Raw genomic sequence first — 23,225 nt, 5'->3', positions numbered from 1 at the left:
TTAAACGACTAACATTTATGCTCTTTGTTATAATACAGCAATATAATCATAGTTGTTTAGAAGCTTATGATGGTTCAACTAGAGTTGTAAATACAAATCAATGAGTCCATGTTTTTAGCTAACCTTAAGATAAATGGCCACTATCTTATAATCAATTCATCAGTTGAATCACTAATTCTGATTCCAGTTTCCTCAATTTGAATATTTTCTTTTTTTGCTTCTCTGAAAGTTATCAAGACATTTGATATTTTGGACTTTGGCAAACACTGACTTTTTAATTTTTTTTTACCAATTTGCTCAAATGTATAGAACTAAATGAATACTAAAAAAAGAAAATCAAGTAATTAGTTGCTGCACTTGTTCAATCTTTTAAAGGATACACAAATAACGTTGTTATAATTTGAACTGAAGAGAGCTAACTGGTAACAGTATTTGCTTCAGCTAATGTAGCGTTATATTTAATCAGTTCCTGAAAAATATATATTCAAAGCAATTCCAATCTTTTCTACGGCATAAGCAAAGCAAAGAAAATGGATCAAGTAAATATTAACCCCATGGTTTACACACCACGCAAAACGAGTCATCTAAATATCGCGATACATCCGTATTGAGATCTCGCCCATGCAATATACTGCAGGAAACCCCGATCAGCCTTCCTTTTCTCAACATGGCACCGAAGGTGAAGAAGGAAGGTTCGTCAATCTAATGGTTTTTAATGAATAATCCGCGAAGTTAACACATTTTATAGCAAAATCGTTTCAATAGATATCCCCGAAATGAAAACACGAATTGAAAGAGGTTTAGTTAATCTCAGGATGTTGCTGTCGAGTGTTTAAATATGTTAGAAAACAGCCTCACCGGCATGTATCCTAAAACGTGATGCTAAGCTAATGTTAGCATGAGAGGGTTGACGCTACTTATCAAAAACGTTGACCGTTTACAGCTGTTGTTCTGTCTTGATTTGATCCTACAATCTTAAATCGACATGTATTAAGTAAACGTTAACGAGTCTTGATAATACTCACTGTATTAGATGTAATGTGTTGGTGGGTTAGCTGTTTTCTTGATGTTAGCACTTGCTGCACCTCAGCGTTGTCTGACATGTTTCACTAGCTACACGTGATAGCAGTTTAAGCCACTTTAGTGTATAATATTTAAGAACATCAAATGTGTTCAAAACTATGAGTTTATTCATTTGGATAATAATGGTTCTGTAACGGGGGGAAATCCGGAGGGGTTATGGCGTTAAGTTTCAGTGTAACGTAACATTCCCATGCCATGTGATAATTAGTAGAGATCTGCATTGTTTGTATTGTCCTTTTTGTAGCTGAATTCAGAAATTTGATAATGGCAAATGATTCATGCTTTAAACATAATATAAGGACTCATGATCGAGGCCAGCAGATTTGACTTATATATATATATATATATACAAAGTATGAAATGGAGAAGGCTTTACTGTTTATGGAAACTTTTCCAAAACTAAGTTAATTACAAACTGGAGAACACTAACATGAGTCTAATAAATGTTTTCTCTCCATTTAAGCTGTCCCTGTCAAGACTGAGGCCAAGTCAAAGGCCCTGAAGGCCAAAAAGGCTGTGCTTAAGGGTGTACACAGCCAGAGGAAGAAGAAGATCAGGACTTCTCCCACCTTCCGTCGCCCCAAAACCCTTCGCCTGCGCAGGCAGCCCAAGTATCCCCGCAAGAGTGCTCCTCGCAGAAACAAGTGAGTGACAGTGTCTGCATGCTGATGAGAAATGCAGGGATTACACCTGGTGCAATTGATGGTAAAAGCGATCAAAGTATGAAAAAGCATGATTCCAGCTTCACAAACCACTGATGCACTTAACCAAACCTTTACAAGCAAAGGCATGCATATACTGCATATATTAATATGTTTTCCTCTACAGGCTGGATCACTATGCCATCATCAAGTTCCCCTTGACAACAGAGTCCGCCATGAAGAAAATTGAGGACAACAACACACTTGTGTTCATTGTAGATGTCAAGGCAAACAAACACCAGATTAAACACGCAGTCAAGAAGCTGTACGACATCGACGTCGCCAAAGTCAACACTCTCATCAGGTAAGACGTCTTCACCAGGCTGAGCTGAACACTTGATTCTTATCTTGTTGGACTCTACATTACTGGAATGATTGCACTAACTTCATAATTCAAGCTAAAACAGTCTTGTTTTTAATGTCTACACAGGCCCCACTGTCAATTTAAACATATGCCACCTTCCTGAGGTTATTCTTCTAACGTCTGTTTTTTTCTTACATGTGATCAGGCCTGATGGTGAGAAGAAGGCGTACGTTCGTCTCGCACCAGATTATGATGCGTTGGATGTTGCAAACAAGGTGAGTTCACCCTTCAACGTGGATGTTATGTTCAGCCTGGTGGCTGTATTTGCTTTTATAAGTTGTCAAACCTGTGCAAGTGATGTAAACTTTTATCACGTCTGAATGTTAATGATGCATTCAAAGGAACCACTGATGCCAGCGTGCAGGTTCAGATGTATTTAATCTGTCAGTGGACATTGTGTAATAAGGTCTTTCTTTTCTCTACAGATTGGCATCATCTAAACTGTGGCTGGAAAGACTTGTGGAAAAATAAATATTTGTATAAACTACAACTGATTCAGTCTCCTTGTATTTTTGAGTTGTCTACAAACATGTGGGCTGTGTTGAGCCTGTAAGGAGTTTTTGAAACGTACATCTCAAACCATGACACATGGCAGAACATTAAAAAATACTGCAGACCTTTTTAACACTAAGTTTTATTTATTGAATTTCCATAGCACGATTTCCAATGTGAAGTTTATTGCTGCCTTTTTTCTGGGTAATGGAGCACGATCAGTTCTTACTTTTCATGCCACATTACATTATAACAATATATGCTGTCATTTACAGTACCAAGTATAACTGCCTGCTTATTGGTAGATATGGAGTTCATGTTACCAGGTTTATTAAATGTTCGTCCACAGACTATCACCACAAGGTGTCATTAAGGACCCTGGGAAAAGAGGCTAGTATATATCCATCACAGAAGCTGCTACTTTAGATGTGGCTTATACAGTTATTCATAAAAGTCAGTTCAATCAGTTTATAAGTGATAAATGTTGTGATTTGGGTTTTAGAAGTAAACCCCATAACTCTTTAGTCAGTGAGCGCTGATAATGATTGTTCAGACCATTACGAAGAAGATTCAAAACTTTTTACATTAAATGCACAGCTGTGGTTATACAATCTCAAAGAAGTTAAGTTTAATACAATCTTGTGTCCCTTAACAATTAATAATTCAAGTTTGTTATGTCAGCTTTTCTAACAGATAAAATGAATAGAATTCCCATCAATAGTATAGTTCAAACACATCACCCAGAGCTTTCTAATGGTTATTACAACTGCCGGTAGTCTTGGATTATATCAATTGTACAAACAGTTCTATTATATTGCTAACATTCAGTCGCATTGTCAGACTGAACGACCGGCCTCGCTGCCCCACCCCCCCCCCCTGGTTATGAGAGGAAGGTTCGGACCGTTCCTTTCACCAGGCCTCTGCAGATGGGACACTTTCTCAGTGATGGCGCACATTCTTTGCACACCACCAGGTGTCCACACGGGATGAACACGATGTTGACCTCTTTATCCATACACACCTTGCAGGTTCGCTCCTCCTGCAGGCGCCGCAGCTGCTCCTCCATGGGGAGGTCTGCAACAGAAAAGGGAAACATGTCCAACCTGCAATTCCAATTTGATGATCTACATTTTTTTAGATCTATTGTCAAAAGCTAATTAAATAGAACATTTTATTCATTATCAAAACGTCAACAGAAGACTCAGTGTGTCGTTTCCTTGGAGGCATATTTCGAAAACATCTCCCATCACATACTGAATGCTGTTCATCTAACATCTAAATTCAGGAATGTCACATCACGGGCCGATATTAAGCAAAGATAAACTTTTCAAAGTAGAAGTTACAAAGTGCTTCAAAGATAAACAATTAGAAATCAAACACAAAAAGTTAGATTGTCAGGATAGTGAGTTTTTATGTTTGTCTTAATACCTGAAAGATCTTGGCTTGGTGATGCAGCTTCGTTAGATTGGGCTGAAAATGTGAAAGTTAAAATGTAGTTAGCTTAGACTTTGGTGTATAAACAATGAACCAAAAAAAACGTCACAAAAAACAAGTACTTTGAACTTCTTGAGAGCTATCTTATGCTTAATAGTTGGGCTTTTTAGACAGAACAACGTTTGCTGTGGATGCAGCCCGGAGTTGAATAAACCAATACACTTCTTTTTAAACATGGCGGTAAGAGTTTTACGGCCACATACTGCATGATCTTCCTGTGCCCGGCGTGTTATAAAGACGTACCCATGAGATCTCTGAGCAGGTGGACGTCGTTTTTCTGGATCCAGTTGCGGAAGACCTCGGCTGCGGCGTTTCCCTTGGTGAGGACGAGCTCTATCAGTCGGGCAGTTTGCTGCTGAGCCGACGTCTGAGCCTTCAGACCGCCGTACTCCTCGGTAGCTGCAGGTCAACAGGGAGGTCTTACTCACAATGGAGAGAACTGAAGCTGTATAATCGAGACTCCAGCATTTCTGTTCAAATTCTGCTTCTCAGTTGCTTCTCAGTCATGATCTGAATATATTAACTGCTTATTGAGCAGCTCCAACCGACTCATGGGAAATATTTATTTACCATTCATTTTTTCCAAACGTAGTAAAAAAAAATAATATACATTTTTATATCAATTGATATTAGAAGGAGGGCCACCAGACAGCTCAGTGGTTAGGGCTGGAATAAAAAGGAGAAACTTACATATCACATTTTGCTCCCTTAAATGCTCCAGCACTGGCTCCACACTCTTCAGCCGCTGGATCAACGCTGCTTGGTGTCTCTTCACAAAAGTGAAGCCATCTAATATAGTAAAGAACAGAATGAAATTATTCAGAATGTTGGGAGCAGCGGAGAGCATGACGATAGCTGGAATTCATTTTGGTTCCTTGACATGCAGCATACATCTGTAGGTATTGTTTGCACTGTTGGCTGTACCTGATGCCATTGCCTCCGCCATCATCTCTCGCTCCTCCTCCCTCTTCTGGTCCTCGGCACTGAGCAGGTCTAGCACCAGCTCCTGGACGGTCCGGTAGTTCTCCCCGCTCATCAGGATCTTGCTCTGGACGGTTTGCTTCACCAGACTACGGTCAAAGCCCATCTCTAGAGCGGACTTAATCACGGGGGTGTTCATCATTACCGCATCCTCGGACCGCTCCTCTCCTGGGGCGAGGTGAACTACTGAGAGAAAGAGATAGAAGAAATGTCAAGCTGGTTGATAGGACTTCATGTCTGTCCAGGACTCTTTACAATTTGACAAGATCCATTTAGACAGGGACCCAGCTAATCATTCCATACTCACCAGGTGGATCCACAAACTCTCTGGAGTTGCTGTCTCCATTTGTTAAAAGCTTTTGGGGAGAAAAACAGAACAAAACATTTATTTAAAAGACTGCAAAATGTGTACACCAATGAAAGGTTTGTAGGCAGCTCCTACTACTAGCTACTAACCTGCTCAAACAGTCGAGGGAATCGAGCCTGGATCTGGTGAACAAACTCTTGTCCCTTCTCCTGGAGCAAATATTCACACCTGCGATAAAGCAGCGGAACAAGAATACAGACGTGTAAGCACAAAGTGCTCTGGTCCACACATTTTCAAACAACAATAAAACACTACTGAAAACAGCATTTACCGAGGGAACCATTTAGCATGTTCTACCCAGGGATCGTCTCCGGACTCCCAGCATCGCAGGCCTCCATCACAGCAGAAACACTTGACGTCATCATTACGACCTGTAGAGCAAACAATGAAGTTTCAGTGTTACGGTAACAGCAGGGGATTTCAAAGAAAAAAACATGTTGTTTTCTGATAAATGTGACTGTTTGAACTGAAACCGATTTAAATGAAGGTTTTTTCCCCATCTTTCATTTCTGCTTTAGCTTGAAACCCAAATTGTATTTTGAAAATAATGATTATTTAGTATTGAAATGAGATGTTAAATACCAGGTGTCCCTGACAGAATTTAGAGCTGGAAAGTCATGCATGTGTTGGACACCCCCGCACAGGGGGAAACTGTTACTGAAAGGAGGGGAAAAAACCTCCAACCTTTGAACTGAACATTATTTGTAAACTTAGTTTCAACGCTAACACATTTCTGTTAAAGAAAATACCACCTATATCCTATTAAAAGGTGTATTAAGAATCGAACTTCTGGGAGGTCTTTTTTATGTTTTGGTGCCTTGTCCCAGAGAGGGTGCAAGTATCTTTTTCAGTCTCCTTAAACCTGCAATGTTTAATGTTGTCCATTATCCTTCAAGCTGCTCCTCGGTTCAATAAGCTGGTCTCTGTGATGTTAGCCGTACCTACATAGTAGAAACCAGCTTTAGCCAGCTGGTCAGGCCTGACCGGGATACGAGACGGCCAGTTAACAAACGTGAGCAGCCTCTCATCGCTCTGCTGCATGGCGGGGTTGGACACATTACTGAGGGCCGGGGCTCCTGAAGGCAGCTGAGAATTGACTCCTCCGGGCAGCGCCCCGGCCAGCGACACGTTGTCGGCTCTGTCCCCTCGCACAAAACGACAGTTTGGATAATGCCTCTGGTGCTCGGATACGGCTCTGTCGCCTGGCTCCCAGTTACTCAACTGCAAAAACAAAACAAAAAACGTGTCATGTTTACTGTTGAGGAAATGAACCCTCACATAAAACCTGCAGGATAATAGCATTGACTTCTGTCCACTTCTAACAGTTATAAAAATGTTATTCCTATTAAAACCTGTAAACAAATTGCTTTAGGTAAGTATGATTATCGATAATATACTGTGACCTTTTACTAAGAAAATCCCTCCATCAAGCATCAGGAGAGAGCTAAGCAGTTTACACTCTAAGGTTTGTTACAGCGCATTTACTTCTACATATACACACTCTTTCACAACGCAGCGGGGTTGGTGCCTCAGTGAGGACACACACCTGTCCTCCGCAGCTAAAGCACGCCACTCGGTCGCCCTGGCCCAAGTAGTAGAAGCCCGCCTTGGCGAGCTCAGCGGGAGTGATGATGGAGAGCGTCCAGGGGTGGAAGGAGTCCAGGCGGTCCTGCTCTCTGCGCATGCTGGGGTTATGGCACGTCGGTCTCTGGTGGGACATGTCCTCAACACCCCGAGAGCTGAGGGGGCTGGAGGGTGGTGGAGCAGAGAAGGCCATGTTCAGGTAGCCCACTGGCTCTTCACCTTGGCTTACTGCCAGGTTAGGAGCAGCTGGGCCTGGACCAGAAAGCTAGAAGAACAGGATGCAAACAATTATGAGTATTTACTCAAGGCAAGGCAAGTTTATTTATATAGCACTTTTCAACACAAGGCAATTCAAAGTGCTTTACAAAAATGAAACACATTAAGAAATAGTGCAGCAGAAGCACGTTATAAAACGGCATTTAAAAACAAACATCATAAAATAAACATAACGGCAACTACAGAAGTCAAACATATTTAAACCAAGGAGTGTATTAGTCGCTGTATGAAAAACAAAAGCTATGCCTATGATTTACAAGATATAAGGGCAACAAGTTATTTATTTACAACTACTGAATGCAGCATGTATTTAAAATCTACATTATGTTTATATTACTTTATTCACAATTAGTTCTATTATACTATTTCATGTCTTTTTCATTTTATGTTAGTATCGTATGTTGCATCATTGGAAGAGACTTAAGACGGTCATTGCCATAACAATGTTGTAGCCTTGTCATATAACTAATAAAGCCTTTCAAACTGAAAAACTATTTCTAGAAATGTGTGTCAGGCAATTTTAGAAGAAACCTGTAGTGTTCTTACTGGCATTGCTGGAGCTATGCGGAGTGGGGAGAAGGCGGAGTGCGAGGAGGAGAGCAGGTTGGCTGTAGATGGAAGGCTCTGGATGAAGGAGCAGGAAGGAGAGAGCTGTCTGTGTTTCTCAGTCGGACAGTCTCCAACCTGCCAGCCCTCTGCCGTCACGTTACACCTGAAACACTGCACACGATCGCCCACACCAGTGTAGAACCAGCCTGCCCTCGCCAAACTCCGCTCTGTAACTCCTGAAGCTGGGAATCGGGCAAAGGTAGAAATGCGGAAGAGCTCTGTGGGATAAAAAAGGACATCATAATGAAGCATTTGTTTTTTAAAGCAAAAGCTTAAAGACACAAATAATTGTAAATCTTAAAGACAACATGATTAAAGAGAGTGGTACCTGAGGAGTTATCGTATTGCAGGTCAGGTGGAGGCCCGTTGCGACATAATCCCATCAAAAAAGGGCTGTTTTTCAGTTGAATAAGAGTTTCCATTTTTTTGTATAAGGGTTGAGAAATATAGAAGGAAAAGAGATGTCCTTGAAAGGGAATGGGGTTTGAGAGAACCCAAGGTCTTACAGCGACACACTCACTCACTCATACTGCAACAGAAAGTAGAAGATCATGAGTAGAGCATGAGGGGAGGGGGTTTAACTGAATTCAAAAGACAGGAATGTGAATTCAGTGAAAAAGAAAGTGAAAGTGCGCTTGGTTAAGTTTAACATTTAGTGAAGAAACAACACTACCAGTCCAGCTAAGTCTATACATTACACCTGGATCCATTTCACCTTCCCTGGAGAGTACTTCCTCTGAACATTTAACTGCAGAAATGTCCATATTTCTCTTTCAGTTAAAGCCCCAGTGGATGTATGTCCAGCAAAACACACTCCTGTGCCATAAAAAATGATATACTGTTTGAGAAAGCGTAACTTAAATGCATTCTGAAATTGAAAAAAACATGTTTTCACCCTGGGTCAGTATACACTTGGTTGTCTTGTATATTTAGCACAGGAATGCATGACCCTTTTGATTTAATCATGTTGTATGTGATTACTTTAACCAACATTATAAATTAAATAAATGTCTCCAGACCCACACACACACACGCACACGTACAGACCAAGGGATATGCTCTCTCAAACCCCTCCCCCCTTCTCGGACATCTCTTTTGTAGGGGTCTAATCTGCCATATTCGAAGACTAAAAACCAAATTTAAAAAAAGTTATTCTTCTTGGGTGTGGGTAATGGACCCTCCTCTTTCGTTTAATGATAGCAGGACCTGTAGAAATTAAGAAAACAACAGAGAGAAAATGTTAAATTGAAGATTTAAACAACTTTAAGTCTGTATATTTTACAGCTTTGCCAGGTTCATCATTACAATGAGCAACGTTCAATTAGTTCTTACTTTAATTCAATTATACCTGAAATTATAAGAATACATTTCCTGTTATCTTTTGCAAACTAAGGTTAATGAAGTTTTGACTAAGTGGTAAATTCTGTACACATTCACCTTGTAATCAAAACTGGTATTTACTTTTGGCCGGCTCACAGTATGCTAGAGGCCTTTATCATCTCCTTCCGATTTTGTTTATCCTCATCTCCTCTCTCCTTACCTGAGGAGGGTAGCTGAAGCAGCTATGAGCGAGGACACACCGGTGTATCCTTTGGGAAATGTTTTCGCTGCCTGAGTTTTAAAAGACGCTTGACACACATTTGGGATAAACTCTAACCATGATATCATGTTTTAACCTGGATATTACTTTATTTGTTGTTGTTGTTTCTGATTGATTTCCAAGTGCCTTGACTCCTGTCTTTCATTCCGTTCTCCTCGCCACAGGCGGGACTAGGATGCTTGAAGACGGCGCGAGGAAAGGATCGAGTATATACAAAATGGGAAGTGTCTGGAAGAGGTACTCTGATATCCAGACGCTTCCTGTTGACCGTTTATTTTGTGGTTCAATTCAGCTTTAACTGTTAACTATACCATTTGAGAAATCAGGAGAGATTATTGGTGCCGTTTTTAAACCATTTATTAGAACAAAGCAGTTCCTGGGTGATGTTGTATCAACCATAGACTAACCATAGATTAACGCCCAACTGAAACCAGTTTGACAAGCCCAACCGAGGTTAGCTTGCTAACGCTAACGTCTGTTAACGCCATTGACTGTCAAACTTGGGTCTTTGCAGCAGCACGGCGGAATGGAAATTACGTTACAGTCGAGGCAATTAATAACACAGCTACGTAGCATGTCATTTACCGTAGCATCACTGAGACCACTCACCGTTTCCCAATTTCAGCCCTAATGGAAAGTCCCGATCGCGACGTCACAGGTCAGATAAGCGCCTGACTACTTCCGGGTACGCTGTAATGAAAATGAGACAGTCAACTAATATAACATTTTGTTTGAAATCCCTCCTCTAATCGTATAACCATCAAGATGGATTACATAAAATACATAAATCATAATCAGGATCACCTGTGATGATTTTTTTGATGAATTAAATGTCACACTGTTATGAAGACAAACACTAAACACGATACATCCAGCTGCGTATATTTTGTAAAGATACGTGGATTTGTCTGTTATATTCTTCATGTGTGAAATCCAGCTAATGTTACTCAGTTCTATATTTGAAATGTTAACAAAATGAAGGAACACCTCTGTGTTATGTCAAATGCCATTCCAGAAACCAGCTGTAAAACTACCATCTGTGTATTTTTCTAAATGCCTGTTTTTAAAAAGCATACACACATTAATGATACACACATATGCAGTATTGGAATAAGTACTCTGACATACGTGATGTAGCAATACTGAACAGTAGAAATATGTCTAAAATACTTTAAAAATGTATTTAAGTAGAGTAATTGAGTAAATGTACTTGGTTATTTTCAACCACTGTACATCTGTCATATCATGTATCTGAGGGCATATTCAAACATGAAAATGTACAATACAATTGTAAAGAGATATTTAGAGATGTTACCAACAGAGCGTATTCATAATAACTACATACACAATTAAAATAGCCAGTGCAATAACAACAATACCGTTTTAATCTTAAATCAATGGTAAGGAGCATTCTTGATACTTACGTAAAGTGCTTTGGAGACAGGTCTGAAAATGAATCATCAACAAAAATTCTTGAATGAGGTTATTATAGTTTGCTGTAATTCCCCTAACTTCCTGTGACAAACCACTCCCCATGACGTGTCGAAAATTAGTGCAGAGAGCACTTGATCTACTTATGAGTGGCATGAGTTTACACATTAACCTATGTGTTTTTATGTAAAGTCCCTGTAAGTTTCTATACCTGTTTCACCTTTGAATGTCAGATACTCTCTCATCATTGAGTGATTTAAAACTTTGTGCTTCAGTTCAGGTCATCGTGGGGATAACCTTTTCTGATAACTGGAAATCCCTTTTGCTTGAAATGATGTGTTCAAGAGCAGGTAACAATAGACAAGCATTACAATGTGAATGTCATCTTTGTATGATGAAACTGGAACTCAAATGAAAATATTTTTAAAGTGTATGTGTATCCAAGTACTGTGCCCTCCAGAATTATTGGCACCCCTTTGGTAAAAATGAGCAAAACAAGTTGAAAAAATGTCTTTATTGTTTATAGATAGATAGAATCGGAGGATGAAACCCTCTTTATTAGTCACATACATGCACACAGCAGAGCACACACAGTGAAATTAGTCCTCTGCATTTAACCCATCCTAGTACCTCATTATGTTTCATTCAAAATATTAATACAAATCTAACCTTTTTACTGAAGTAAAATTATAAAAAATAATAAGAATAATTTTGACTTCAAATAAATATGTTTCTGCCACAATTATTGGCACCCCTTCATTTAATATTTTGTGCAGCCTCCAGCCAGGATTACAGCTCTGAGTGTCCTCCTGTAATGCCTGATGAGGTTGGTGAACACATGGCACGGCATCTGAGAGCATTCTTCCATACAGAATGTCTCCAGATCCTTCAGATTCCGAGGTTGGCGCTTGTGGACTCTCCTCTTCAGCCCCTCCCACACATTTTCAATGGGATTTAGGTCTGGGGATTGTGATGGCCATGGCAAAGTCTTTATTTTGTGGTCAGTAAACCATTTTTGAGTAAATTTTGAGGTACGCTTCGGATCGTTGTCCTGCTGGAAGGTCCAACCATGGCCCATCTTAAGCTTCCGAGCAGAGGCTGTTATGTTTTCATTTAATATCTGCTGGTATTTGGTAGAGTCCATGATACCATGTATCCTAACAAGATGTCCAGGGCCTTTGGAAGAAAAACAGCCCAACAACATCAAAGATCAACCACTGTACTTCACAGTGGGTATGAGGTGCTTTTCTGCATGGCTATCTTTCTGTCTACGCCAAACCCACCTGCAATGGTTTCTTCCTGGCAACCCTCCCAAACAACTTGTGGTGATGAAGGCGGCGTCTGATGGTCGTTTTGGAGACTTTCTGACCCCAAGGCTCAACTGACCTCTGCAATTCTCCAGCTGTGATCCTTGGAGATACTTTTGCCAGTCGAACCATCTGTCTCACGGTCTGTGGCGTCAATGTACACACACGTCCTCTTCCAGGCTGATTCTTAACAACTCCTGTTGCTTGATGCTTTTTAATTATTGCCCTGATAGTGGAAATGGGCATTTTCAACTGTTTCGAGATTTTCTTATATCCATTTCCTAATTTGTGCAGCTCAGCAACTTTTTTTTCGCAGATCATCACTGTGTTCGCTGGTCTTTCCCATAGTGATCAATGACAAAGGGAATTTTGGCCTGTGTCACCTCATATTTATACCCCAGTGAAACAGGAAATCATGGTTGACCTCTTAAGAGTTCCCTAATCAAACAAGTGAGCCTAAAGATGTAAGTTATGACTGGAAATATACTTCAGTCAGATCTTAATCAAAGGATTTTCTAGGGGTGCCAATAATTGTGGCACACATGTTTTGGAGAGAAATATTTATTTAAAGTCAACATTTTACTTTAATTTATTTTAATAATTTTACTTCAGTGAAAAGGTTTGATTTTTGTTAATATTTTGAATTAAATAAAGACAGTTTTTGCATCTTGTTTGCTTATTTTTACTAAAAGGGTGCCAATAATTCTGGAAGGCACTGTATGTGCCTATGCAGAGAAGGTTTGTTCAATTTGTGTTTTTGAAGAATTTTGAAAACCCTAGGTAACTGCCACTTCCTTTCATACCCGACTGAAATCAACTAATAAAGGAACATATTGTGTAAAAAGAAATACATCAAAGACATCAAGGTGCAATTTCAAAAACATACGATTGATAAGACACACTTGAATCTGCCACGAGGTGTATTTAAAAGTTTATTAAACAGAAACTCCTTTAAAATGATTACAGTGAGTAAGAAGAAATATATTTATATAAAGCACATGCATACAAAGGTACAAAACAAGTCTGATTGCCTCCAAATTCTCTGTAAATAGGATAATAAAAATCAATATATGTAACAAACATAGCAAGTGTCATGCATGCTAAGATAAATAAAAGGCTAGGTAGTGTGTTGCATTGTGTGTATAAACAGTAAGTCACTTCAGGCCATGGTAGATTAATTTAGAAGATATTAGGTGACTTGGCTTTCTATTTGGCCATGACATGAATGTCTGTACTTCCAAATACTGTTTAATGTAAAGAAAAGAAAAGAAGCTGGTTAGAAGAAACGCTCTCACCACTTGTTAACAGCTTCAAAGTTAAGGTAAAATATAAAAACACACTGCAGAAACAACCCAGCGGGTAAAGACACAGATTATATACTTTCTTATATAGTAGTAACTAAAAGAGGAGAATTAAATAGCTCCCCTTTTTAATGATTGCCTTCTGTATTACAGCCCCAGAGAGCTTTTGCAGATAAAACAAAATATACCAAGAACACAGCATCCACGATTAGTAGGTTGCGTTATGAGGCGGCACAACAGGGTCCTTGGCTTACGCCATGACTCCCCAAGTGAAATCCATTTTTAAAGCACATTATTTTCATTAGTCCCACTTACAAAGCAGGGCTTAAGAGTGGACAGCCACGGACAGAGGAAATTATAACTCTATAGTGTGGTAGCAAAATGATATCTTAATGAATGTATTTTATATTGTTTCATGATTCTTATCCATATATGTTCATAAACTTTGGATATTTAATCTTTAAATGTGCTTCTGTTGAGCAATTCCTTACCATTAACTGACTTTTTAACTAGTTATTTACATCAAAGGGATTTTACAGTGTTACGGTGTACCTTTACACCCATGAATGGGTTAAAATGGAAGATTGTATTTCCCTGAAAAATATGATTGTACTATTCCATAAACATTTATATTACTCTTACTTTTTTAGACAAGTTATGTTTTTTTACAATGGATGACTGTACTGTGATCCACTGTAGATGTGCAAAAACACATCGAGTAAAGCAAGTTCTAGGAGACTGCTAGCAGAATTTGGTAATAAATGGAACAAATATTTGGAGTTTATTAGATAAAAGTTTAAAATATGGCTGAGAAGTTTACTTGTGTTATGTCTTTCTGTGAAAAAAACAACCTATGATGCCCCTGGAACATTATATGGTAAGTGATAATAAAAGTAAAAAGCCCTTATTGGTAAAAGTGAGAGAAGGTTTTGATAAAATACTTCCCATTTATGTTTCAGGAAAGATAAGAATATCTGCTGCACACTAAGGAGAGATAGCATCCTTGCCATTATGGCAATTTTGTGGCTTTGTTTCTTAAACAAAGGATGGATATAATAATTTTACAACTGTACAATATTATGCAATCCAATAAAAGAAATCGCCAATAAATACTACCTTTGTGGAGCTTATATTTAATGCTGGAGTGGGAAACAATTACTGAAACACTTGCAAATAAAACGCAAACCCGATTCATCAAACACTAAGACAACCTAAATATTAGTTCCTTAAACAATTGTGATTTTGTCTGCAGTAATTTCGACTGCAGATGGGCTAACAGACTTTAATGAAATAAAGAGCAGAGCTATTTCACACAGCAAAGTCCATATATGTAATGTGGCTTTAGTTTGGTCTTTTATCTACTATTTCAATTAATCAGATGACCAGATGCGGCAGGATTAGAGTTTCCGGGGAGAAACCCTGTATTGTTGTTGGATTGCATTATACTGAACATGTGTTCATTAATTGTAGACATCCTCATTCCAGCATTCCTTTCTATAAAGAAAAGACCTCAAAACACACTTGGCTGTAGTTTTAGTGCCAATAGTAAAGACTTCATCTCCTGCTGTAGCCTTCATTTCTCTAAATGTGAAGGCTTTTAACAGCTTTTGATTTGAGGAACAAAGTCTCCACTGTGACCTCAGATAAAGCTTATCATCCTATAGCAATAAAAAAAAAAACTGCTCCGATATTCCGCACAGACTTCGTAGTGATTCTGGTTTTCATAATGTTTTTAGGTTTGTGAGCATTTGTACTTTTTGTTTGTGAGTAAAATCTGTTAGTGTTCTTGATCTTCTACTGGCTCACCACCAGGGTGCGTCCTCTCACCCTGATATTTATGTGTAGCAGTGATTGTGTGTGTCTTGATTATAAGAGCAAACATTTTTGGTTTTATGGAACCAATGTAGTGTAAATCAAGAGACTTCTTTGATTCATCTCTTGCTCTCAGTCCTGCTGCTTCTTAACCACATGTTTTGGATTGTGAGCTTCAAAATATTAGGCTGCTTAGAGGTAGTAGCACTAGATGTTGCTCTTCTTTTTTCCCACAAGCTAGATGAAGTAACAACGGGTAATGTGATATGATATTCTTTAAAACAACTTTTATGATATCTGAACAAGTCTTTCTTGCATTTATGTAAATGCTATACGAAGACTTTATTGACTTGACACTGTGTTTTTAAAAGTTTACTGCAAACTCAATCACCCAAGTGGGGATAATAAAAGATAACTGCACTCTAAAATAAGCTGTGATGCACTTTACAATATATGTGGGGAGCATCATTTGAGGCCAATGACTAAAAGGAAAGCGTTGTAAAAATATGGATGCTCCTTCATGCATCTCTGTAAGACCAAGGTAAAAAAAATAGGAAAACACCAGCAGCTTACCAAATCTGCGAGAGTCAGGCTTTGTCTTTCCTCAGGGTGCGAGGAGTGTTAGGTATCCATCACACAGCAGGAGCATACTCTCAGTAACCTTGGTCTGTACCACTTTTGAAGATTCTTCAAAATGCTCCACACAATGCTGGGTGTGTCTATAGCCAGGTGAGCAGGCTGTCTCTGTCCATGTGCGACCCAGAGAGAACTGTCTCCATGTCCATCAGGAGGTCTGAACTGAGACCCTCGGGGATGCACGGCATCAGCTCCTCGCCGTCGGACATCGGGAGCACAGGCATCGAGTCCTGTAAGGACATCGAGGAGGTCTCCACAGAGTCACCTGGAAGAAGTCAGAGAAGAGGATTAAAACATTTTAAATAATTTGAATATTACCAGTGAGCAGGGAGAATTTGGAAGGGCATTTTCACAAAATCATTGTCTGTCTCTTTCACACAGCTTAATCTAGATCAGTTTGTTTAAACTTTATTCCAGGAAATAAAATGTACGATTCATGTTTGCTCCTCCTACTTCTGCTTAAAGGACGGTATTTGTGCCCTCAAAGGTCATTGCTTTTCTACAGTGAAACTTCATTTTGTTATTCTGCATTGTCTTTATAAAAGTTACCGCTATGGGTAATAATGATTATGCCATTCACTTCTTGAAGGCCTGCGCACAAGTCTGATTTCACAAACCAGTTTTGTTCTCAGTTCTAAGATAAACAATATAAGTATTACAGGTAATTTAGCAAATATGACGACTAACATCAGAACAAATTCACTAAAAAGGTCACAAATAAACCACTTCCTATGGTTGTCATATACATTAAAATAAACATCTGGACTCCATGTTCATCATTACTTTGGTTTAGGTAAAAATAAACACATATATTATGGTTTCTCAAGGGATGACACAATACCATCCTTCTGCCTTTGGGGTGTGTGTGTGTGTGTGTGTGTGTGTGTGTGTGTGTGTGTGTGTGTGTGTGTGTGTGTGTGTGTGTGTGTGTGTGTGTGTGTGTGTGTGTGTGTGTGTGTGTGTGTGTGTGTGTGTGTGTGTGTGCGCGCATTACCAGTGTCCATGTGATCCAAAGAGCTCAACATGTGGTCTGAGTTGCGGGGTAAGCTGCTGACGCTCAGACCGCTGTCGGTGCTCTCATTGCGAGAGTGAGCGCTGCACAAGAACACACACATTCATTTGTATCTGATGTGCAAAAAACATTGAATGGAAAATACACGTTGCGGTCATTACAAATACTCAGATTGTAAGTTCTCACAGGCTTTTCCTTACAACATAAATCATCTTCATTGACCTTTTGGTATTGAAAGTAATATAAATTTAACGATCGGGTAACCATTCTTTAGCTTTTCACTGATTATTTCTACCCTATGTAACTGCTTTCACTTTAAGAAATGCACATGAATACTTTTCCTTTAGTGAACACACCTCTGTGACAATTACTACAATACAATAATAGAAGATCTTTAAGTTGTGGCAATATAATCGAACACGCACTCACCCATTGAGTGTGGGTTCGTGGTTTGAGGATCTGATCCTAACATCCAGAGATGGGACGAGTGATTGTGCGTTCCTGTCATGATCCATCCCACCCGGCATCTGGTTCCTTCCCACTGCCTCCTACAACGAAAACAAACACATATGCATGTAAAAGTCAAACTGTAAAGGAATTAGTCACTTAATTACTGTAATCTCTCTATCTAAATACAACGATATTACCCAAATGCATAACAATATTTGAGGCAGCTTGTGTGGTGTGTTTTAGAATGGAGTGCACATCCAGGTATGCTCAATTTATTTCTGACCTGTGTGTTTTGTGGAGGCAGGCCTTGTTTGCATCTGAGCCTTTCCTTCTCCTGCCTCTGCTGAAGTGCCAAACCATGGAGGCCAGGAATCATCTTCTGGGCTGGAACATAAAAGTCATAGAAAAAGAACATTTAAAAATGGCGTAAACTTTTCCACAGGTTTTCACATTTCAGGTAAAACTTTGGGTTCTTTCTTATTTTCGTTGCAAAACAGCAACTTGTGATGGTTGGACATTGGAACAAAATGCTTCTCATTGACAAACAAGAATTGTCAATTCAGGTGACACAAGTTTGATAGTGTGCTACCTAGACGCGGGTCGACCCATGCGGTGGTCGTATTTATGTGATCGATGTAGTACACCTCTCCATCTGCGGTCACAGCCTTCTCCCAGCCTTTAGGCAGTGGACCTGAACAGCAGTGAAAGTACACAGTGAGAAGGCAAATGGTGGATGGAGTGCATGGGGTGATGAGAGTAGAAAAGTCAAAAATCTGGCCCACGTCCCTAAAAGTGTGTGTAGCTTTAGTTTGCAGAGGTTTAATCACGTATAGAAGTGAAGGTTAGTGGGTAAAAAGCGACAGTATGTGATGTTCTGTACAGTAAAAGTGTACCTATTTGCATCTTGCCTGAATGCAGTGGGTGGCAGATTGTAATCACCACAGTAAATCAATTACTTCGCTCTTAGTGAAAAGAAAGAGGGATTCAAAATGTGTTTGTTGTAGTGACCGTTAATTAAGAAATATATATTCATGCATATTCAAACTTGCATTAAATATTGTCTTGGCATTGGTTTCTTTGTATTCGCTCTCTCTGTTTCGGTTTTTATAAAAGCAAAAGTAAGTGACAAGATGGAAAGACAACAACCATTTACCAAGCAATACAACCTGCTTCAAATTAAGAAAAGGGGGATGTATAAGTCAATTTAATTAACTGCAGTGCTTTCACATATTATCAAGAGAGTCTGAGAGTCCAATCTCTCATTTCATAGCATTATGAGTTAAACCTTTAATCTGCAGTATTATGATATCATTCCCACCAAAGTCATCAGAGCCAGGGATGCAGAGACCAAAAGGAAAAATCCTGAAGAAAACAGACCCCGCAAAGACCAGGCCAGCTGAAGATGGGGTTAAACACTGAAAAAAAGGTCTTCGCTTTTAAGGGAAACTGGAGGGTGAGAGTGGGGAGGAAAGCAGAGTGCTACCTGTCTCTGGATTGATGTTTTGCTGTTGCGAAGTAGGTGCAGGGTTGCTGAAGGAGTGGGCGTGGATCGGAGTGACGGAGATGGGAAGCTGAGCTGCAGCCGACTGAAGCTGCGCGATTCGAGGGTCGTGCCAAGTGGTTGTCTTATCCACGTGACTGCGAACACACAACAAGTTTCAACATATCTGCATCTGCAATCTGATGGATAAGAAGCGCAACACACATTTTAACCTCGGACCTGCTTTACCTGTACTACCTGTAGCCTTTGACAGGAGCTCTTCGCATGTTCTCATGAATAAAACTGGTCGAAACCACACAGGTTGCAAAACTAGTTGCTAGCATTTTCTGTTTGCATGCAACTGATTAGCTTGAATCCTGTTTATATCTGCACTGCAGCATGTCTGTTTCCCTTTCCTTTAATTAAATGCCTTTTCTGGCTAAATATTCAACAAGGATATTTTCTATAGCAGGAAGACATCTTCCAGGGGAGTTTTAAATTGCTTGATGCTTGAGATAGAATATAGATGATATGAATCATCTTTGTAAAGTCATCTATCAAGCAAAAAGGCCAGAAATGTGCTGCTACTTGTTTCTCATAGATGGAGATGTGAGGCTTTCTTACTCGTTTTTAATTGCATTTGACTAATTTCATTCATGGACAATCAGCAAGTAGATTTCTCTGAGCTTTGGGAAAATGTGAGGGGTACTAAAAACAATAATAAGTCCCAATGAGAAAATGCAGATTTTAGAACAAGGTGGAGCTGACGCTTTGCGGCTGTCTAAACAGAAACCATCTCAGGTAACCCACAGTGCGGCAGATCAAACACGTTGATGAACAGAAGTTAGACCTTACTTGAGGAAATAACGTTGACCAGTAGGCGTTTTGGCCATTTCCCAACCGTGTGGGAGAGGCATGTCATCAGGTATGATCGCTGCTGCCGCTACATCTGCTGCTTGAGTGGAGAGCGAGTTGACTGGGAGGGAGGCCGGGGAGGACTTGCTGCGGGAGTGTTGAGGAGTGTGGGAGCCACACACACCTCCATCTGAACTGGCCTGACGAGAAACAAGCAGGGTAAACAACTCCCACGACGAGCAACAAACCACAATCAGAAACATAAACCAGCAGGAAGAAAAGATTTGGATGGTAACTAGAGAGCGCTGAGGTGAAACGAACACAGAGGAAGAACAGTGAAACTGGCTGCTTATTCTCAAATAGTGTTAAATTACTCCTACCAAGAAGTTTTCACTGTTTGATATTTTTGAATAAGGAAACAGATCAGTGAATATTCTTCTCTCTTTTTGCACTATTTTATTTATCTTATTTGCACCATGTATGTGGAGTTGTTGGAGGAGCATGGGATATAAGATTTTCATTGCCAACATATACGCTGTATCTGCTGTGCATATGACAAATAAAACCTTGAAACCTTGAATAGTTTAGCGGTTTCATTAGCAGTTTGAGCTCTGATTTAATTCGACACATTTTAGGGAGTATAGTTTTTGAGCCACATCTTCAGATCTCAGAAATTCAAGGTCTGTTTGCTGGTCGTGAAACAAATCAAGGCTGTTTAACAGGAAGTTGTCTGAAAGGCAGCTTTAATTTTATAAGCCAGTTGGGAATATTGAAATGTACTCTTGCTGTTGATTAAACATTGCATCATCACTTTAAATTAATCTACAAAGATTCATCATTATTGTTTCCAAAGACAAGGTTTAAAACATCTATGATCTAAATCTATCTCAGTAAATGAAAGAAATTACAGGTACGGTATTTCGGTGCAGCAAAAGATCTTTCAAGTTGAGTATATTTAATGCAATATCGCTCTTTCTGGATAGTTGCTGCATAAAAGCTTGTGCAAGAAAAGATGCTGTAAGTTCTTGACCAATTTTAGAATTGATTGCTATTAATAGTTTGTTCTTGAGATATGAGAATGGAAGTGTGAAACATATTAATGAGAACCATCTTTTTAACACACAGGTGTTATTGGGTTGTAATGCATAAATGTTACTGTTCTGGTCCATCAGTGTATAATGAAGGCTACCGTCTTTACTAAATGTAGTTGATGTACTGAGTGGCAGTGATGGGAAGTAACTAAGTACATTTCCTTAAGTACTGTATTTAAGTACAATTTTGAGAGACGTGTTCTTTACTATTTCAAGTTTATGCTACTTTGTACTTCGACTCTACTACAATTCAGAGTTAAATCATGTATTAATACTCTACTACATGTATTTCATTCCTTCAGTTACTTTGCAGATTTGGATTAATGATTAGAAATATGATCAACAACTAAGACTTTAGTTACACCTCGAGTAAATTGGACCCTGCAGTATAGAAAGCCATTAAAACTAGCTGCACCTTTACCAGCTTTGATAACACTTTAATGATCAATAACTATAAAACATATCCGAGATATTATTCTGAAATGTACCAGAATGCAGAATGAGTACTTTTGGTACTTTAAGTATATTGTTGTGCCAATACTTTTCCATTTTTACTTGTAACATTTTCAATACCGGTAACATAGTATTCCTACACTCTGGTACTTCTACTTTTTGCAGCAGTTTTTTTAGTACTTGTCTGGAGTGCCCTTGGGAGTCTGGTTGCCTGAAGAAGGAGACCGGGAGTTTCCTCAACCTCATGGGCAGAGAGGGCGGCTGTCTGACGGACTCGCTGGGGTTCATCACCGCGTTGAACAGGGCCTCCAGCTCCGTCTGCGAGTTCCCGCGGACGTGCACGATTTGTTGCCCGGCCACAGGCACGCCGCGGTGCGCGTCCATGTCGCCAAGGTTCGGTGTCGAAACAAATCTGTCGAAAAGTTCAATCGCACAAACAATAACATTAAAATAAACGCAAGGCCCAGATAATACTACATGCGCCTCAGAGCAGGAGTTTTGATCGGATTTGTTTACACTTTTAAACCCCCCCACCCCCACCCCATTTGAACTTTTGTGTCCTTGTCTTTCTGTCTCAAACTCTTAACTGTTTGGAAGTCACTCAGCTGTGAAAAGACACCAAATACTCGGCTAAAGAAGTCGATTGAGATACATTAAAAGCAGTGATCGCTGACCAAAGTAAATCTCAGCAGCGCACAACACGTTACATGCCTCCCACATACCTTCAAGCAGCCAGACCGTTTCCCCCTCTCTCTCTCTCTCTCTCTCTCTCCCTCTCTCTCTCTCTCTCCGTATTCCTGCAGGGAAAAATAAAATTGGAGAAATCACAGCCGGGAAAACACTCAGACGGATATTCATTTCCGATGCAAACTTTGATCTAAAAGTCTCCCCCAAGTGAAAAGAAAAAACACACACACACACACAAATGTGAAACTAGTTTGAGAAAGTGAGTTCAGCGAGACCTCCAAACTTTTTTCACATCCACTGTTGAGTCCAGATTCATGTGATAGTGCTGAGGGGCGGGGTTGTAGGGTTTAAAGCTGCCGCAGTTGCAGGGGAAATATTTTTACTCTGAGCTGACATAAACCATCAACACAAGGCGTAGAAAACAATGGGGTACAATTGTTTTATTCACAGCTCCAACTGAATCACAAACACGTATCTTTTTCGTTGGAAATGCACGGAAATCAGTGGTATTAGATTCAACTCAAAGTCTTTGGCAATGTTTTAATTCCCCTCCGTGCAGCTTTTTCAGTTAATGCGGTTTTCTCGATGTGAAGGGAAACGGCAAAAGGGCCAAGTGTAGACAGAGGTGACAGACAACCAAAGATGAAACACTTGAGAAGGGAATTTAGACTTTTTGGGGCCTGGGTCTGGTCTGGTTTTGGGGGGGTTGGGGAGGGGTGGTTGGGAAGTTGTACTGAGAAAACATCCGCCCCTGATGAGACCGAGCCAGCCGGAGCCGCAGCGGGCTGCCCTCTGCTGGAAGACACGCACACTGTGGACTACAGACTGATCCACAGTGTCTGACTGGACTGGATCCAACAGAGGTAGTAGATCTTGCACTTGAGTAAAGGAAGAAGAACCAGAGTGTAGGAATACTCTGTTACAATAAAAGTACTGCATTTAAAATACTACTCAAGTAAAAGTACAAAAGTATTGGCATCAAAATATACTTAAAGTAACAAAAGCAAAAGTACTCAATCTGCAGATTGGTCCATTTCAGAATAATATATATGATATGTTTTGATATTAATTATTGATGCATTAAAGCTGGTAATGGTGCAGCTAGTTGTTATTACTTTGTATATTACAGGATAGATTGTGGATTTACTCCAGGTGCAAA

The 23,225-nt window shown here is 39.7% G+C and overlaps 3 protein-coding genes across 7 annotated transcripts; 1 reads left to right on the top strand and 2 right to left on the bottom strand.

The window, feature by feature from the left end:
* The first annotated feature begins 569 nt into the window (after positions 1-569).
* Positions 570-2,638, top strand: rpl23a (ribosomal protein L23a). Its single transcript, XM_063894580.1, has 5 exons — positions 570-692; positions 1,547-1,727; positions 1,912-2,088; positions 2,294-2,363; positions 2,574-2,638. Exons 1-5 carry the CDS (start codon positions 668-670, stop codon positions 2,586-2,588), a joined length of 468 nt encoding a protein of 155 aa, XP_063750650.1. The 5' UTR covers positions 570-667; the 3' UTR covers positions 2,589-2,638.
* A 125-nt stretch (positions 2,639-2,763) lies between these two features.
* On the bottom strand, positions 2,764-11,100 carry birc2 (baculoviral IAP repeat containing 2). Of its 3 annotated transcripts, none has more exons than XM_063894578.1 (14): positions 10,976-11,100; positions 10,161-10,241; positions 8,280-9,157; positions 7,889-8,169; positions 6,984-7,331; positions 6,424-6,703; positions 5,754-5,853; positions 5,572-5,650; positions 5,423-5,471; positions 5,059-5,298; positions 4,825-4,923; positions 4,378-4,533; positions 4,069-4,110; positions 2,764-3,714 (listed from the first exon to the last, which is right to left on the bottom strand). In XM_063894578.1, exons 3-14 carry the CDS (start codon positions 8,371-8,373, stop codon positions 3,521-3,523), a joined length of 1,962 nt encoding a protein of 653 aa, XP_063750648.1. In that variant the 5' UTR covers positions 8,374-9,157; positions 10,161-10,241; positions 10,976-11,100; the 3' UTR covers positions 2,764-3,520. The 3 variants fall into 3 exon arrangements, with proteins under 3 accessions (XP_063750648.1, XP_063750647.1, XP_063750649.1); XM_063894577.1 differs by having other exon boundaries at positions 5,059-5,301; positions 10,976-11,099; XM_063894579.1 differs by having other exon boundaries at positions 5,059-5,301; positions 7,029-7,331; positions 10,976-11,099.
* Positions 11,101-13,208: 2,108 nt separating this feature from the next.
* On the bottom strand, positions 13,209-22,360 carry LOC134872070 (transcriptional coactivator YAP1-like). 3 transcript variants are annotated; one of them, XM_063895180.1, is made up of 10 exons: positions 22,342-22,360; positions 22,102-22,176; positions 21,560-21,791; positions 19,836-20,035; positions 18,984-19,138; positions 18,090-18,191; positions 17,784-17,884; positions 17,480-17,598; positions 17,033-17,133; positions 13,209-16,303 (listed from the first exon to the last, which is right to left on the bottom strand). In XM_063895180.1, exons 3-10 carry the CDS (start codon positions 21,761-21,763, stop codon positions 16,122-16,124), a joined length of 1,164 nt encoding a protein of 387 aa, XP_063751250.1. In that variant the 5' UTR covers positions 21,764-21,791; positions 22,102-22,176; positions 22,342-22,360; the 3' UTR covers positions 13,209-16,121. The 3 variants fall into 3 exon arrangements, with proteins under 3 accessions (XP_063751250.1, XP_063751249.1, XP_063751251.1); XM_063895179.1 differs by lacking the exon at positions 22,342-22,360 and having other exon boundaries at positions 22,102-22,335; XM_063895181.1 differs by lacking the exons at positions 18,090-18,191; positions 22,342-22,360 and having other exon boundaries at positions 22,102-22,335.
* Positions 22,361-23,225: the final 865 nt, after the last annotated feature.

The sequence above is a fragment of the Eleginops maclovinus genome, chromosome 11 (genome assembly GCF_036324505.1).
Source record: "Eleginops maclovinus isolate JMC-PN-2008 ecotype Puerto Natales chromosome 11, JC_Emac_rtc_rv5, whole genome shotgun sequence".
Lineage (NCBI taxonomy): Eukaryota > Metazoa > Chordata > Actinopteri > Perciformes > Eleginopidae > Eleginops > Eleginops maclovinus.
This window is presented reverse-complemented; position numbering and strand designations above follow the sequence as displayed.

What these genes read in the sequence shown, in the direction of transcription:
- rpl23a (XM_063894580.1), top strand. Translation starts at nt 668, where the DNA reads ATGGCACCGAAGGTGAAGAAGGAAG. An exon ending in ACCGAAGGTGAAGAAGGAAG is followed by an intron (nt 693 to 1,546) that starts GTTCGTCAATCT and finishes TCTCCATTTAAG; the next exon opens with CTGTCCCTGTCAAGACTGAG. An exon ending in AGTGCTCCTCGCAGAAACAA is followed by an intron (nt 1,728 to 1,911) that starts GTGAGTGACAGT and finishes TTTCCTCTACAG; the next exon opens with GCTGGATCACTATGCCATCA.
- birc2 (XM_063894577.1), bottom strand. Translation starts at nt 8,373, where the DNA reads ATGGAAACTCTTATTCAACTGAAAAACAGCCCTTTTTTGATGGGATTA. An exon ending in CCCCGCTGCGTTGTGAAAGA is followed by an intron (nt 6,704 to 6,983) that starts GTGTGTATATGT and finishes TTGTTTTTGCAG; the next exon opens with TTGAGTAACTGGGAGCCAGG. An exon ending in AGAGTTTGTGGATCCACCTG is followed by an intron (nt 5,302 to 5,422) that starts GTGAGTATGGAA and finishes TCTTTCTCTCAG; the next exon opens with TAGTTCACCTCGCCCCAGGA.
- LOC134872070 (XM_063895180.1), bottom strand. Translation starts at nt 21,763, where the DNA reads ATGGACGCGCACCGCGGCGTGCCTGTGGCCGGGCAACAAATCGTGCAC. An exon ending in ATGGGTCGACCCGCGTCTAG is followed by an intron (nt 17,885 to 18,089) that starts GTAGCACACTAT and finishes TTTATGTTCCAG; the next exon opens with CCCAGAAGATGATTCCTGGC. An exon ending in TGCCTCCACAAAACACACAG is followed by an intron (nt 17,599 to 17,783) that starts GTCAGAAATAAA and finishes TTTTCGTTGTAG; the next exon opens with GAGGCAGTGGGAAGGAACCA.